The 16,678-nt window shown below is 43.4% G+C and overlaps 1 protein-coding gene across 6 annotated transcripts in view; it reads left to right on the forward strand.

Annotated features, from left to right (window-relative positions):
- pard3ab (par-3 family cell polarity regulator alpha, b) overlaps positions 1–16,678 on the forward strand; it is a 447,253-nt gene that overhangs the window by 170,306 nt on the left and 260,269 nt on the right. For 4 of the 6 annotated variants that reach the window (XR_011907558.1, XM_072363699.1, XM_072363700.1 and 1 more), the window contains one exon: positions 379–654. The exons of the other annotated variants lie outside the window; for them this stretch is intronic. Coding sequence is in view for 3 of the 4 variants with exons in the window: in XM_072363699.1 (XP_072219800.1) it covers positions 379–654 (276 nt within the window). In the remaining variant the exon portion in view is untranslated. The remainder of the gene's footprint in view (positions 1–378; positions 655–16,678) is intronic. 6 annotated transcript variants of the gene reach the window in all.

A 16,678-nucleotide genomic window follows, 5' to 3' on the forward strand; every position in this document is an offset into this window, starting at 1 on the left:
CTTTAAAAACATCTGCAAATATGAGTCAAAATAGGTGTTCACAGCTGACCTACCTAAACGAAACCTTTATTTCCTCTTCTGGCCTCATCAACTCAAGCTAAATGTTTGCCTTGAACATATTTATTTGATTAAAGTTAAATGCGTTTTCAAAGCAGTGAATCCAGCTTCATCAGTCCGATCAGCAATAAGTTAGAGGTTCATCTAAACTTCACTGTGCTCCAGATGTGTTTCCCGGTTAGTTTGGGTTACTTTGCTTTGTGTAAAAAAGGCTTAATTTACGACAGGTTACGGTATCAGAAGTTAAAAAAGGCCCAACAAACGTCGCTTACAGTTTGTGAAACACTTCCAACACGGCCTCTATGCACTCTTCGCCATCAGGATCCAGGCCAAGACCCGGGAGCTGAGGGAGCGTCAGGCCCGGGAACGGGACTACGCTGAGATTCTGGACATAAGCCGCACGCTGGACCGTTCCTCAGAGGAGGACCGGGCCTACGCTGGCGTCAGCCCCCTGAACATCTCCATGGACAGCGGCCACAGCCGTCCCCACAGTCCTCGGGATGATTACCCCCACATCCACCACCAGCACCAGCACTCTGACACCCTCTACACCCAAATCAGCAAGGCCCGCAATGACAGGCCTCCGTCTGCAGACAGGTAGGGCTCCATTTCTGCATTTGAAGCATGTTATTAAAGATTTCTCACAGCTTGGTGGGAGGGGTCTCTTTTAGAAGCCAGAATTGTATTATTTTGCATGTTTTTTTGCAGCTTTAATAGTATAAAATGACGTCTTTATCTTAATTAATTCCTTCTCTTTTCTCATGAAAGAAAGTAAGTGCAGTGCTTTGCTTATGAATTCCACTGGAGTCTGTCCCCCCCAGAGGCCAATTACCCTCAGGCCAGGTGACGGGCTGCCAATCACAGTTCAGCAACCTTTCTACCTCAAACTCAAAGCCGCAGCTCACTTATGGTATTTGAGTTAAAGGTCTGTCCAGAACTGATTCTGCCTCGCGTTCCCAGCCCTTGTAAGTCTGAGGCAGTGTTATTGCACAGAGACGGCAGGCTGGCTGTCACACCTGGAGAAGAAAATAATCACAGCAACAGAAGGCAGGCGGTAAATGTCAGCTGACTGTGAGAAACCATGCACCGCTCTCAGGGGGATGTGGGATTACTCAGGGGAGGCAGTGGGTGAATGGAGACCTTTGAATATCTGTCGCTCTGTCCGTCTCCCTTGACCTTTCTACCGCTTTCTTTCCATCTTCTGTTCTCTTCTTTAGTTCTTCCAAATCCTACCTTTTTTTCCCCAACTCTGCGTAATGAGTTCTACCTGAGCGGCGTCATTGATTAACAGCTGCCTCTCTTCTTTGTTCAGCAGTGGCGTGGCATTATGGTGCTTGCTGCATAACCAAAAGCAAATTCCATTGCTTGAAAAGTTGGCCAAGTAAAAGCCACAGTGTTCCAAAAGCCTGCATCTCATAATCAGCAGCAGCAGCAGCAGCAGCACTGCAGGTCTGTGTTGAGAACTGCTCCCCCAACTCTCCTTCGATCAATGGATGCAGAGATTTGTAGCTCTAAGATGGATTTGGAAAAGTTGGAGTCAATCGAGGAGAGCCTGCAGGGTAGCAGAGACGTGGTTGTGCGGGCGGGTACATGAACAGCTGAGTGAATGGGCTTGTCTTAGCCCCAGATGGCCCCAGGCAGCTCTGTTCAGTTTAAGAGTGCTGGAGCTCGTATTGATTCATAATTCATTGTGCTGCTGTTGTCATTTTTTTCAGCTGTGTTGAGGCATGCGGATGCACAACAGAAGATAAGATGCTAACTGCAGCTACAGAGTCTTATTTAATTAGGCGTCAGGACAGAATTCTCTCATGAGCACGAGTGCAGGCCATAATCACCATCTTATTAAAATTCTTAGCCTTTTCACTCATTTATCACTTAATTAAAAACGTTCCCTCCTGACTACCCAAAACACTAACAAGCAAAGGATTTTGCTCTGGAATTGTCTTAGTTTTTCCTGAATCATTCAAGTCATTGAAGTGGTTCCCAGCTCCATCTTCTCAAACGAGGATGTGCTCGTATTGTATCATTAAAACGAGGATTTACGCACTTTAGTTGCTATCAGAGCTTCATTTGCATCATCTGGTGGCATTGTTTTACTGACTCAGACATGTAACTCATGACAGATGAGCTGCTTCTTTAAGCTTTTTCACAACTTGCTGAAATATTTCCTCTTTTTGGGGTCTTTTATGTGGCCAGTTTTTTAGTTTTTCTGCTCAGTCGGGAACCTTTGTTTGCTTATAAATCCATTTTTAATTCCAGGCTTAAGATCGTGTTTCCATGCTCCCTGAACTCGTCGTTGTTTGATATCGATGATAACATCCATCTGAACTATTTGAAGTAAATGTTCCGTTCGCCTGTAAGAATTTAGATAACAAATGCATCATTTTTAGTGCTTTTTGTTAAGATTTGAACAGGTTTGTTTTCAGAATTTGGCTCAATCCCGCTTATCTGTTGAGTTTATTAAAAGCCCAGCTGGTTGGCTACCTTAATGGTTGCAGCTAACCAGTAAACGCTGCGTATTGTCTTATAATCTTCATCATTTTCCAGTCGTCTATTTGACAAAGTGGAGAATTTATTTACTCTGTGAACATACTCTTACTGGGTTCTTCAGTTTGTGTGGAAGCAAATTGTAAGTTTGCATTTTTTTACTCAGTGTTTGATAAAAGAAAGGAGTCGGTGCTTCCATGTTGTGCTGGATAAGCTACAAATATAAGTGAAGAAGCTACACTTATTCACTTCTGAAGTCTCATCTTGGCTCTAAAGTGTCGGCGAGTTGCTTCTGAATGAAGGACAGAATCCTTTTTTATCTCGGCCATATGTTGCCAGGCCAAACCTTCCGATGACCCACACACACCCTTGTTTATTCTTCAATTAAAACGTGCCGAGTTTGCGTTTTCTTTTTAGCAGCCTAACTTTGCATGATGATGACATGTTAATGGGATTCGTGGAGGTCTGGAGATTATTCCATTAAAAAGAAATAATGATCAGTAGATTCATGATGATCTAAAACTTTGGCTCCTGAACATCGAAAGGTAATCGGGTTTCATTCCAGGCTTCTTTTTCAAATGTCCTTCAGATACATAACTACATTTATATTATTCTATTCAATCATGGAGAGATTAAGTTGATACAGTAATGTTTGCCTTTTCTATTAATATCAGCCACTGGTCTTACTTTAGTTTGCCTCTGGTGGACTTGTTCCAATCTTTTTCACTTTGAATAATTAATTTGTCTGTAATCCGTATCTGGATCAGGACGCAGGCCTCAGTGTTCCTCTCACACTGTGCACGAGGTCCTCCGGGCTAACTGTGCTGCAACACTTATTCCTGCAGCAGGCTTTGATTACAGCAGCGTCTTGTCTTGTTCCCAGATCCCAAACATTAGAAAAAATACACCTCCTGAAAGAATCAGGAAGTGTGTTTCCTGTTTCCTGTCGGCCCCCCACGGAACAGGAAGTGAATTAGAGCATGCCGTGGCGAGCGTAGGAGGGCAGGGAGTCTCACCCAAGTGTTTGTTTTTCATGGGCTTCAAATGGCAGCGGGAACTGATATCAGAGCTCAAGGACTGTGGAGATCTGATCAAAGTAAAAACATGCCCTCAGAAAGTAAGAGTGAAGGAAAATGTTGTTTTTCTCCCACGCTAACAGTTCGGCGGGGGTGCTGTAATTTGCTCCAACGTAACCAGAGTCGACTCTATTTCTAGCTGTTTGCTTTTCATGGTTCTGTCCCATTTCCAGTTTTTTTTTTTCGTCGTTCACATCAGGAGACGCAGACTGATCTCCGACCATGTCCGTTACAATTTGCCCATTATGTGCCCTGAATGGAGCATTATATGGTCTTCAGAATGCCTCGGTGGTCTATTAATGTTTGTATGCTCCTTTTGTTGCTGCTGCCATGTTGTGACTGTCACAAGATTATCACTCAGATTTAGCTTCAGAATATTGCACATAACAGAAAGAAGTAGCCTTCATTCACTTAGCAGCTATTTTAACGAGGTTATACGAGGTTATATTGTGTATTAGACTGAAAACTCAACCACAAACTGAACAACAAAATGCACGAGTTTAAAATGCTAAATATTCACGAGATGGAACGTGACAAAGAAACATTCATTGACAGCGCTGCTTAAGAAAAGTCGTTGCTGTTAAACTTTTGGTTGAATTGAACATCTTTAAATGTAGTCAGACTGCAGGAAAAAGAAATCTACATTCTGAGGTTGTCACACATGGGACTGACAAAGATCTCTGATCTCCCTAAATCAGCCAAAGGCTCAGGTGTGAAACCACTGATGCAAAATGTATGAATAGTAAACCAAGTAGTAAGTGCATACAGATGCTGTCTGTTATTTAAGAAAGGTTCTGTGATGATTCGTGTGGTGAAGGCAGAGCAGTCAGCAGGCTAACTCTGGTTAGAGTAGGTCTGGTTAGAGTAGGTCTGGTTAGAGTAGGTCAGGTTAGAGTAGGTCAGGTTAGAGTAGGTCTGGTTAGAGTAGGTCTGGTTAGAGTAGGTCTGGTTAGAGTAGGTCAGGTTAGAGTAGGTCTGGTTAGAGTAGGTCAGGTTAGAGTAGGTCAGGTTAGAGTAGGTCTGGTTAGAGTAGGTCAGGTTAGAGTAGGTCTGGTTAGAGTAGGTCAGGTTAGAGTAGGTCTGGTTAGAGTAGGTCTGGTTAGAGTAGGTCTGGTTAGAGTAGGTCTGGTTAGAGTAGGTCAGGTTAGAGTAGGTCTGGTTAGAGTAGGTCAGGTTAGAGTAGGTCTGGTTAGAGTAGGTCTGGTTAGAGTAGGTCAGGTTAGAGTAGGTCTGGTTAGAGTAGGTCTGGTTAGAGTAGGTCTGGTTAGAGTAGGTCAGGTTAGAGTAGGTCTGGTTAGAGTAGGTCTGGTTAGAGTAGGTCAGGTTAGAGTAGGTCTGGTTAGAGTAGGTCTGGTTAGAGTAGGTCTGGTTAGAGTAGGTCTGGTTAGAGTAGGTCTGGTTAGAGTAGGTCTGGTTAGAGTAGGTCAGGTTAGAGTAGGTCAGGTTAGAGTAGGTCTGGTTAGAGTAGGTCTGGTTAGAGTAGGTCTGGTTAGAGTAGGTCAGGTTAGAGTAGGTCAGGTTAGAGTAGGTCAGGTTAGAGTAGGTCAGGTTAGAGTAGGTCTGGTTAGAGTAGGTCTGGTTAGAGTAGGTCTGGTTAGAGTAGGTCTGGTTAGAGTAGGCCAGGTTAGAGTAGGTCAGGTTAGAGTAGGTCAGGTTAGAGTAGGTCAGGTTAGAGTAGGTCAGGTTAGAGTAGGTCTGGTTAGAGTAGGTCTGGTTAGAGTAGGTCTGGTTAGAGTAGGTCAGGTTAGAGTAGGTCAGGTTAGAGTAGGTCTGGTTAGAGTAGGTCTGGTTAGAGTAGGTCTGGTTAGAGTAGGTCAGGTTAGAGTAGGTCAGGTTAGAGTAGGTCAGGTTAGAGTAGGTCTGGTTAGAGTAGGTCTGGTTAGAGTAGGTCTGGTTAGAGTAGGTCTGGTTAGAGTAGGTCAGGTTAGAGTAGGTCAGGTTAGAGTAGGTCTGGTTAGAGTAGGTCTGGTTAGAGTAGGTCAGGTTAGAGTAGGTCAGGTTAGAGTAGGTCAGGTTAGAGTAGGTCAGGTTAGAGTAGGTCTGGTTAGAGTAGGTCTGGTTAGAGTAGGTCTGGTTAGAGTAGGTCTGGTTAGAGTAGGTCAGGTTAGAGTAGGTCAGGTTAGAGTAGGTCAGGTTAGAGTAGGTCAGGTTAGAGTAGGTCTGGTTAGAGTAGGTCAGGTTAGAGTAGGTCAGGTTAGAGTAGGTCTGGTTAGAGTAGGTCTGGTTAGAGTAGGTCTGGTTAGAGTAGGTCTGGTTAGAGTAGGTCTGGTTAGAGTAGGTCTGGTTAGAGTAGGTCAGGTTAGAGTAGGTCAGGTTAGAGTAGGTCAGGTTAGAGTAGGTCAGGTTAGAGTAGGTCTGGTTAGAGTAGGTCAGGTTAGAGTAGGTCAGGTTAGAGTAGGTCAGGTTAGAGTAGGTCAGGTTAGAGTAGGTCTGGTTAGAGTAGGTCTGGTTAGAGTAGGTCTGGTTAGAGTAGGTCTGGTTAGAGTAGGTCAGGTTAGAGTAGGTCAGGTTAGAGTAGGTCTGGTTAGAGTAGGTCTGGTTAGAGTAGGTCTGGTTACAGCGCCACAGTTTAGGTGAGAGTCGGCTTAAAGACGCGTTCTGCTGCGTCATGAAGGGATTTCTTCATGAGTCATTGTGAGTTTTGCTTTTATTTATGTAGTTTGCAGCGTGTTGAGCTCTCTCAGCCTCTGCAGCCGGATTATTATGCAGTGAAAATACGACTCTGTGTCTCACCGATCTGCATTTAAATTGGGAATATTTGGGCAGAGCAAAACGTGGGATTACGGTCCGACACTGAAAGAAGTTTTGCAGCTTGTGGTCCCACTGCTGCTACTTACGATACTTATCCTCAGCAGTGTTGCCTTCCTCTTTCTGAGGCTTGTCATCCAAACTTAATCTCACTGAGAGGACGTTCATCTTTAACCTTTGAAACAACCAAGAGGACCTAACAGGAACAGCAGAATCACTCAGCCTCCCGGTTCCTCCGGGGGCTGTAAAACGTACAATTGCCTTTCTTAGCACCGCTGCGCTGCAGCTGCATAAATAGCCACTGGAATTCTTAATTGCCTCTTCTTCCTTTAAACGTGGAGCCGTCAGAAATTTCAATTTAACAGCAGCCGTTTCAAAACAAAAACACCTAAAGAGGCTGGGAAGGAGCTTCATGAGCCTTTGGGAGCAGTCTGCTGTTTCCTTTGCTTTACAGAGCGTGACCAAGAGGTCCGGCGTACTGCAACAAACCTGAAACAACATGAAGCTCTGTCTTCACATTCAACTTGCAGGACTTTCTGTAGACGTCGGATTTACGCTCAGAGCGGCATTAGGTTGGACTTTTTCTCGTGGCGTTAAAGTCCTGTTGCCTCGTGCTTTGCTGCCTAGGTGGCACAGTGTAGTATCAGGTTGGGAACATTCTCCTTTCTGTGTCTCTGGTTTGGCTCTTAACCAAATTGCATAAGCTTACTGGTGGGTGTTTCTTCTCATCCGGCCAAGCAAAACATGGTCCAGAACTTTCTCACTTTTACATCTTAAAGCAAACGTTCTCATTGGGGTCTCGCTGTGTACATTTGGGATCTGTTAACATTTTCAGCCTAGGAGCTGTACACAATGAAATTAAAGGATAGAATATCCAATAAATGTTTTTCCAGCTCATTAACCACGTGTGTTCCCTCTGAGTTTCCTACAGTTAATTAGCTGACTTTGCTTAAAGCATGTTGTACTCTGAATGTTGGGGAATAGCTTTACTAGCCCTCAACATTTGCTGCCTCACACTCCAGCCCTGTTATGGGAGTTTAAGTGCACAAAGAGCCAAGTGAATTAGCCACTATAGTTTTATTCCCCTCCCATCTACGAGGCAGCAGTGAATGCTGGGAAGGCTCCAGGGGATTTGGTGTGATTTGATTCTCCTCGTTTCCCAAGGAGGCAGCGCTCTTATTGAATCGGCTCCATTACATTTCATCTCCACCAGGGGAATAAGGGGCCTCGGAGAGAGCGATGGCAGCCGTGTTGTATCACAAACACAGCAGAAAGAGCGACGCAAGCAAGCAAGCAAACAGACAGACAGCAGCGGCGGCGTTGCTGCTTTTCATGGGCTGGTGAGACGCAGTGTTGACTGTATGTGTACACGCCACACCACCCCTCCTCCATCCTTTAGATGCAGCTCCTCTTGGTTTATGTGTTGGAGATGTGGAAGAGTGAGGGTGACAAATCAAAGGTGTGTAGGAGTCACACACAGACAATGATGGCAGGCATCCAGCAGCATGTGGAGCTCCTGCCTTGTTTAAGACCTGCAGGGTTGACAGTGAAGTGAAACCAGGCCTAAATTAACCAGTGAGCTGGTCCTGTTGTGGACGTATGATTGAGTGCACATGGCAGATTCGTCATATCTTATTGGACGTCACCAGAAACCAGTCGTGTTGAACCTCTACCTGCACAAAAATGTAATTCCGTGAAAACGTAAATTTTTGTGGACTTAATGTGGTCTGGACTTGATGTCAGTTGAAATAATGTGCAATAAAACACTGAGCTTTGACCTATTTTTCACTTTGATGTGGACTCGAGGACCATGTGGCCGGAGCAGGAGTAGCGCCTCGGTGAGGTAACTTTAGTTTCACCATGTATCACCATGGCAACTCGTGCTTTTAGGAGTAGACGTCAACACGTAGAAGCGCAACCGGCTGACCAGTCAGTCTCCTCAGAATTATAAAAAAATAACATCTATCTTATAAATTGTTGAAAAATTGTCCTGAAATCATTAGACAAAAAAAACGAAAAGATCTTTAATGAACATTTTAGTCTGGATGATTGGAAATGAGCTTATTTGGTACAAAGGTGATTTAAAACGGCCGATTTTTCATCTGGTTTCTCACCTGCCTCAAGAATGCAGCACGTTCATTTAATTAGATGCATGATCATAAACCGTCAGATGTGCTTGGCCTTTAATGACGCTGCACTGATCAGCCTCTCATACACATACTCTGAAATCTTTTCAGTTTGCATTCACTCCTGCTTTGACTACAGAATGGTGTCACATGCCTGTGATTTATCTCTCCCTGCTTACATGAACACGCATGTATCCGGACCTGGAAAGCCTGGACTGACTTACCGCTTTGCAAGCTCTCCATTGCCCAGGTTAGTTTAGCCACCTCAGGACACCCCGGACATGTTGAAGCTGCTTCGTAGCAGAGGCCCAGGAGCCACATCCCAAGGTTCATGCTAATTATGACCCGTCTGTGCTTTTTGGTTTATATGTTGAACTGTTTGACTTGTTTCTTGCTCAGTAATAGAAACACTGACGTCGACGTGCCTGAGTTTGACGTTAAAAGAAGTCAAAGAAACAGAAAATCCTTGCAGTGGCCTTCACACGTTCCTCTGAAATGACGTGTTCTGGGATGCAGGAGTCTGTGGTACCGGGCTCTGACACACACCATTCTTCATGGACTCTTCATACATGATGCTAAGCGTGATGTCGTAATAAGCACCAAGTGTTTTAAATTCTTTCTCGGACCGAAGAGTCTTTTAACGCCACAGCTTTCCCTAAATGCTGCTTTTTTTTTTACCTGCTCAAGTCTGTTGGTCTGATGTTCACCTTACAGCTCTACAGCCTCCCTTTAGCCGTGCTGAATTCACTGTTCTTGGACGCTGATCATCTTTATGAAGATGGTGTGAGTTTCGTGCCATTTATGGTCATGTCAGTTTCCCTTCTTTGTTGCACCATCTCTGCCTGTGTGACAGACCACAGAAAAGATCAAAAAGTGACTTGAGTTGGAGACAATTTGTTTCTAAACGTACAATAAAATCTCCCCAACGAGTGGCAGCTTTTGATCTCGAACAACTGAGAGTTTGGCTCATATGTCTGAATCTTGCCGGAGGGGTGAGAATACAAGTCTCAAAGCTCTACTGTTGGCAGGGAAACTATTCCAGCCAAAACTTTAAAGTCAGTCTGTTGTTTCTGCATCCGTTCAGTCCCAGGATCTACCTTCTGCAAACAGATCGAACGACTACATATGCCCCTGGATCTGTTCCCCCTCACAGCAAAGTATGAATAAAAAGAGTCAGACCAGAGTGTGGATGGTTGTTTGGGGGGGGGATTCTGCAGGGCCGCTCTCTTATCCTCGCTTCCACAATGCTTTGTTGAAAGAGTTGGACGGCTGCAGACCAGTGAAATGTGCATGCATGGAAAGCTTCGGTGCAGCTGCCTCGAATTTCAGTACGAATAAAACCGGCTGAGCAGCCACTGAGTCCAGAGTGGTTCACAGCTACCAACTACCCCTGAAAACAAAAAGAACATAAGAAAGATGTCAGGGAGAAGAAAAGTGTGGACTGAGAGCGTAAAACTGTCAAACCAGGAGAGACCTCGTCGACATCTCTGTAAATCAGATATGAGTCAGATGATGGCAGTTCTATCACCCACAGAGTGCGTCTGATCCTGTCAGCTGGCACATCGGGTCCCAGAGAGCTCCAAACTCCACTCAACACCACCGGACCGGAGCCCCAGTTGATCCCACGTTCTCTTAAAGCAGTTTCCAGGACACAGACAAAAAGATTTCTAGGACTGTTTATTACATTCACCATCTTATAACTCAGAGCACCAGAAAAAAGGCTGTAGTGGTCATTATCCCCTGTAATCCACTCAGCATCAGACATGTTTATTCTGCAAACCACATTTGACCCAATCCTTTCATCTCATGTGTTGTCACAGCAAAAGTTGGATACATCCTCTTTTTACATGCACAGCGGTTCATTTCAGCTTTGCTTGAAATGTGAAATCTTTTGAATCTGCAAAATTGACTTTCAGAATTCAGACCTCATTTGAGTGGCGTTGGGCGTGTGAAGTGATCTATTGAGCTGGAAAATTTGGTTTTCCTCTGCCAGACGAACCTAACTAAGTCGCAAGAATTCAGCTGTGACTTTTTCCCCTTTTCACAACTGTGAAAGACTCGAAAAACTGAGCTCTGTCACATCTTTTTGAGCCTCAGCTGCTGCACTGTCTGGCATGTAATGTGCCAATAGACTTTTGCTGGCTGTGTGGAATGTGAATGTCTGTTCTCACCCCTCACTAAGCAGAACAGGATGTCTTACTGCAGCTTGGGGAACGTCTCTGCTTTAGGGTCATCGCGACTGCCTGAATTTGTCACTGTGAATTCAGAATTGAAGCCTGGAGATGGGAACAAGGACAGAAATTTGATCAGCTGCCACCGTAGACGGAAACATCTACGGAACAGACACGCTTGAACTTCTGCAGCTCAGAAAGCTCATCTCATCAGCAGTAGTGGAGGAGATTCTTGATCTGAAGTGCAACATAGTTGGCTTCCTCTGAATCTAGCCGTATTTACATCCAAACTTCTTTTCTACATCGAAGTTTGAGGACACTTGATGATAATTTGCTGGGAAGAAATAAGGTTCAGTTTGGGCTGGGCAACCTTATTTTCTGTATCGGCTCCATAACTTTTCCACCTGAACCCCTCATTGGCAGCATGTCTGTTGCAATGCAACAATCAATCACAGACAAATGATTTACATGTGGAGCATGAGGTTATATTTACAGTCTTTCAGCCACGATCTGCTGCTTTATGCAAGAATCTTTTATTATGTTGTACATGAGGAAAGACGGACCCGTCCTCTTACATTCCTAATCCCTGGATCAAGGCCAAGAGCTACAGACGAGGGAATCCTGCATGAATATGAGAGAGGACGGCTCAGTGACTTTTTTTAGGGGTCGTTTAGTTGTTCTTTGGGGTGGAACGAGAGTCGGCCGGTGAAAGCTTTATGTCCACAGAACCATGAGACTCTCCTTCAGTTTTTAGGTTGCTTTAAACATTCTTTACTTCTCTTCTTTGTCTGCTGAGATGTTAAATACAGGAGCTGGGACACAAAAGCAAAATCACTGTTCATTAGATTTAACTCTCTGAGGTGTTTAGATCGTAAAAAGGGAGTTTGTTTAAGTAACTTTAGAAACGAGGTGGGCTTGGCGCGGTGGGGGACCTATAAATTAAACTTATTGTGTAATCGGTTCCCCTGTAGCTGCAGAATCCAGCAGTGTAGGTGGATAGAAGGCTGTAAAACGTTCATTTGAACGTGGTTTATGATTGTCTCCTATTCTGAAAAAGGCTTCATTCAAAGCCATGGCCACAAATATTAAGAATTAATTCACAAGAATGTGTGTATTTTTGTTTCTTTTAACTGATTAGTTCTTATAAAGCTAAATAAAGCTTCTAAATCTAAATCAATCTCTAAATAAAGCTTCAGCAGAAAAGAAAAGAAAACGTCCTGAAGACCATCGGTTATTAACCTAATTCTGATGAGTTTGATTCTTTTCAGCATCGTTTCAGACTGTTTGATGTCATGTGAACAGTTTCAAAGCCAAAGCAGGCCCAAATAAAGCAACAGCTGGAGGAGTAGAGGTGAGCTGTTTACTGATGCTGTAATGAGGATTATGTCTCAGGTTGGTTATAGAACCTGGAAACTCAACATACATTTAGATATTCGACGTCCTGCTGTGACTGCACCAGAGTGTTAATCACCAGCTGAATTTGGGGGCCTTGATCCAAGCTGCATGAAGATGTTCTGTAATCCAAGATTATACTGCTGTCCAGATAATTACTGCAGTGAGGTTCAAAATGCCTATTATTACACCCAGGGAGACGAATCTTCTGCGTCACTGAGATTTTCTGATTATTTTCGTCTCATCTCAGGTGCTGGTTGTTGTTGTGCCACCTTTGATGTTTCCGATTCCTTCTCTGCTGCTTTAACACCTTTAATTGCTGCTCTGCTTTGCCTCCATTAGATGGATTGACTCCATGACTTAATGAACTTCAGCAGGACCTCACACGAGTCGCCTTAAACTCACAGCTGGTTTTGTCCTAAAGTGAGGTCTTTATGTCCTCGTGAGCGAGCTGTTGTCTGAATTTGGGTCGAGGTGGCGATGGCTGATTAGGATATAGTAAAAGTTAGTAAACTTGCAGAGGATATTCCCTTATTACGTATGTAAAGTCGGGCTGCCACAAACGATTATTTTAATAGTCGACAAATCGGATCATACGTATATTGAATGTAAAACATACAGCTTATCGCTCCAGGATGCAGCTGCTCTTATATAACCATCATTATCTTTCAGCTTGGAGTGTTTAAGGTAGATGCTAACAAAAAAAATGACAATTAATATCATATTTCATTAACCCTTTAATGAAATATGCGGCTTGTTGCAACAAACAATTATTTAACTGTGGAGCAAACACACAAAAATAAATACTTTTTAGGTTTTTCTTTCCTTTATTTGTCTCTGGCATCAAACAGCTGCATTCAAATCAAATGAGGGAGGCACCTGAAACTAAGGAATTATTCACAAAAAGTTTTGGTCTCACTGACTCAACTATAACACCAACCTGTTCAGTACGGACTCCAGTCAGGGCATTCGCTTGCTGAGGTGTGCATGTAGCTAGCTTTGTAACAAAGCCGTCCATTGAAGATGAAAGTTAGAAAAGTAATGTTAGAAAACATTAGCGATCCTATTCAAACACATCACTGTTATAACGTTACAGAAAACACATGAAATATGTGCTAAGGCTAATTAATCAAATCATCATCGCTAATGTTAACGTTTACAGCTATCAATATGAGCAAGTAGCAAGTTAACTCTCTGTTTACGCTAATTTTAGCAGCTAACTAGCCAGTTAGCTTTCCAAGATGACGGTCCCTCCTCACAATCAGCCACAACAACATGCTTCCTTTTCAGGTGCTCGTGCATCATCATTGTGCTGCCGTGGAAGGCAAGTTCTGCCTTACAGATACTGCATTGCACACATTTGTCTTTAGTTTTCTTAAAATGCTCCCACACTTTTGAGCTCCGTTGCCGGGTGGCCATGATACCAGAGCCCGTCTGGTTTAACTTCCTGTGACATCACGGCTGACCCCGGTTACAGAAAGGCAGACGCAGCGGTGGAAGGTGCTTTTAAACAAAGTTTGAAAGAAAACAAACAAACAAAAGAACCGACGCATAGACTATTAAATTAGTCATCGACAATTTTAATAGTCGCCATAATGGTGGCAGCCCTCATGTAAAGCATCCACCACAGCGTGAGTTTAGTTGTTTTTGCTGGACGTACATTAAGCAAAGGTTGTGCCACTAAAGTATCTCAATCACAGACACGGTTTCTTCTCATCGAAGAGCTTTTTTTTCCCCTCATTTTCGGTCTGTAACTTTATCTGAATCCATTCCATTTGTGAGTAATGTTGCTCACAAGGCCGCTGACATGGGCGAAAGCCCCACGGGGCTCTGGAGGGTATTAGACTGAACAACGGGAAGAAGGCAATGATTGGTGTGGAAGCACACACACACACACACACACACACACACACACGGTGGGAAATTAGAAGAACAATCTTCCAAATGATGTAAAGGAACGTTTTAGTTTATTTTCTGGGGGCGTGCATCTGTTCGTGTGTGTGTGTGTGTGATAGTATTTGTGGTCAGGGACAGTCTTCTGGGCCATCTCCACCCAGTATTGACCATGTCTGATAGCGTGATGATGTCATTCCCTATTTGGAGCCAGACTGACTGTCTTTCAATCTGAAGACCCCAAGTTTGGGTCTTTGTGTGAAGATAACAGCACACAGGAGTTAAAGCAACTTCACATGCAGCATGTGTAAAAAAAAAAAAAGAAAAAAGCACATCAGCTTAAGACCAACATGTAGATTTTTAAGCTTTTGTGGAAAAATTGCATAAACCAAAATAATAAGCTGTTTCCTCGCAAACACCAGGGATTGACTTAAAGTGTATTCATATTTAAATCATTTGTAGCATCCTTTTAAGCATCATCCAGTCGCACAGATTGTCAGTTTCTTTTACACAATACAAGTGTTTTACTCTTTCTTAAAGTAGCTAAACATCTGATTTAAATCAGGTTCAATGAAAAGAAGAGAAATTTACTCCAAACCAGAGACAAACTTTCAACTCTCAGGCCAGCCGCCACTTACAAACGACACAGAATCCATTAACATCACAAATGTTTCTGAAAAATCCACTTTAGGTATCTAATATTTATCAGATCTAAGAATTTGCCAACATCCCTAATAGCAGTCTGAGGGAGCCTCAGTGGAGCTGGGCTAACGCAGGCAGTATGTTGCACATTAGTGTGCTGGTAATGGTGCACGGCTCGCGTGATGCAGTCTGCTTGGACTCCCGCTGGGAGCAGGATTCAGTCTGTCACAGCGGGAGGAGGAGACGGGGGAAAGCCGAGTGTAAGTGGGGAACTTTTGGCCATTTGAGTTTAAGCAAGAGAAGTGTATGCTGGGCTAAGAGCTCAGTCTGGCCCTAAAAGCCTGTTGACCCACATTCTGTGTCATGGATGGCACTTTGGATCGCTCAGCTGTCAGACTGGAGTCCCCAGAGTGTGTGCATGTGTGTGTTGGACCTAGATCTATTATGTATCCAGTGTATTGTTCAGCCACGTGTATTTAGTGCTGCTTTAATACAAAAATATGCAAATTAAGGGGCAATTCACCAAAATGATGTAATTTGACCATCATAAACCGTTTTGAATTGACTACTGGATCAATTGAAAGAATTAGCCTTTGTTTTGCCTTTTTATCCTATTAAATAAAGGGCAGGGAGCACAGCAGTGTTTCTGGATCATGTCCATATGCAGCCTCTGATTTATTGTTATTAACCTTTTATTTAACCAGAAAATCAAACTTCTGAGATTTAAAAACCTTTTTTTTCCCACAAATGTCTTTTCCAACATAGGCAGCACGTCAGGTCAGCTTTAATAAACCCAACAATACATGAAAAACTAAATAAAATACACATGTAGGAACGATATAAAACACCAAAAGTTAAAATAACACTAAAACCTCAAAAGATTTAACACCACAGTCACAAAAGGTAAATGGAGACAGATTCTTCTCTGCATTTTTCATGATGTAATCATTCCTGTTTTTAAAGCATTTCCTCCTCAGCGCCTGATGTTCAAATGTACCCATTTTTGATTTTCTGCCCTTGTGCACGTCTGCATATTCACATATTTTTATATCATGTGCTGAAGATGAACGAATATTCAGAGTCTTTGCAATTTTTCACCCTGAAATTACTCCATAATTGATATTAACAGGTTTATTAACTTGATTTCTGAGAGACTCTGCCTCTTTCAGGTGCTTTTTTTTATGTTTCCTTGTGTTTTTGATCTGTTGCCTTTTAACCAAATTAGTTACCAGATGTTCCTCCAGCTGTTTGTCTGTAATACCGCTTACTTTTTCAGCCTGAGACATGTTGCTCCAATCGAACTCAAGATGAGCTAATGGTTTTTATTAAATGGTGAGGTTTCTCACTTCGCAGCAGCGTTTGATACGTTTTCAAAGCTTTTCCTACCTTTTAGGAAATGTACTGTAAATACCGTCAGCAGCAATTCACCCTGAACTGCACCAGTCTGGGAAATTCTTAGCAAAACGATAGCAAATATCTGCAGTTAAACAAGATCTACGTGTGGAAGATGCAACGGGTGAGTTAAAAGGTGGCATGTTTGTGTCCGTTTCTATGGTAAAGAGCATGCACCCATGTGGTTGTGTAGGTTTTTGTGGTGGCAGATGAAACGAGGCTCTGCCTGGGGTGTCCCACGGCACAATGAGCAGCAGACCTGAGATCCTGCTGGTTTTTATTAGCACAGTCTGTTCCCTGTTAAGCGCCCCTCTCTGTCCTCTAAACCATGAATGGCTCTTGTCAGTCAGTCGGTGTTCGAAGCACGCTATCACACCACGGTTGCCACTGTGGTTGATATATGGCCGGGGTCGGCTTTCGAGGAGCTCAGGGATGGATTTTACACTCCCCCTCTCCGTGATTCTTCCCTCCGAACGTTCTCTGAGAGGGAAATTACAACCTGGCGACCTTATTCCACATGAAATCGAATCAAACATTCAGGAAGATGTCCCACATTGTTCCAGGAGTGTAAGCGGGGACTTTGGTTGTAAAAGAAGGTTTTGTTTAACGATGCGTACGGAACGGTTGAGTCATTAGGGATGAAACACAGGAATTTGCCGGGAGTTGCAGCATGTTGCAACATCCTCTTAGAAAT

Source organism: Leuresthes tenuis, unplaced genomic scaffold (assembly GCF_036924035.1).
Source record: "Leuresthes tenuis unplaced genomic scaffold, fLeuTen1.0.hap1 SCAF_14, whole genome shotgun sequence".
NCBI lineage: Eukaryota > Metazoa > Chordata > Actinopteri > Atheriniformes > Atherinopsidae > Leuresthes > Leuresthes tenuis.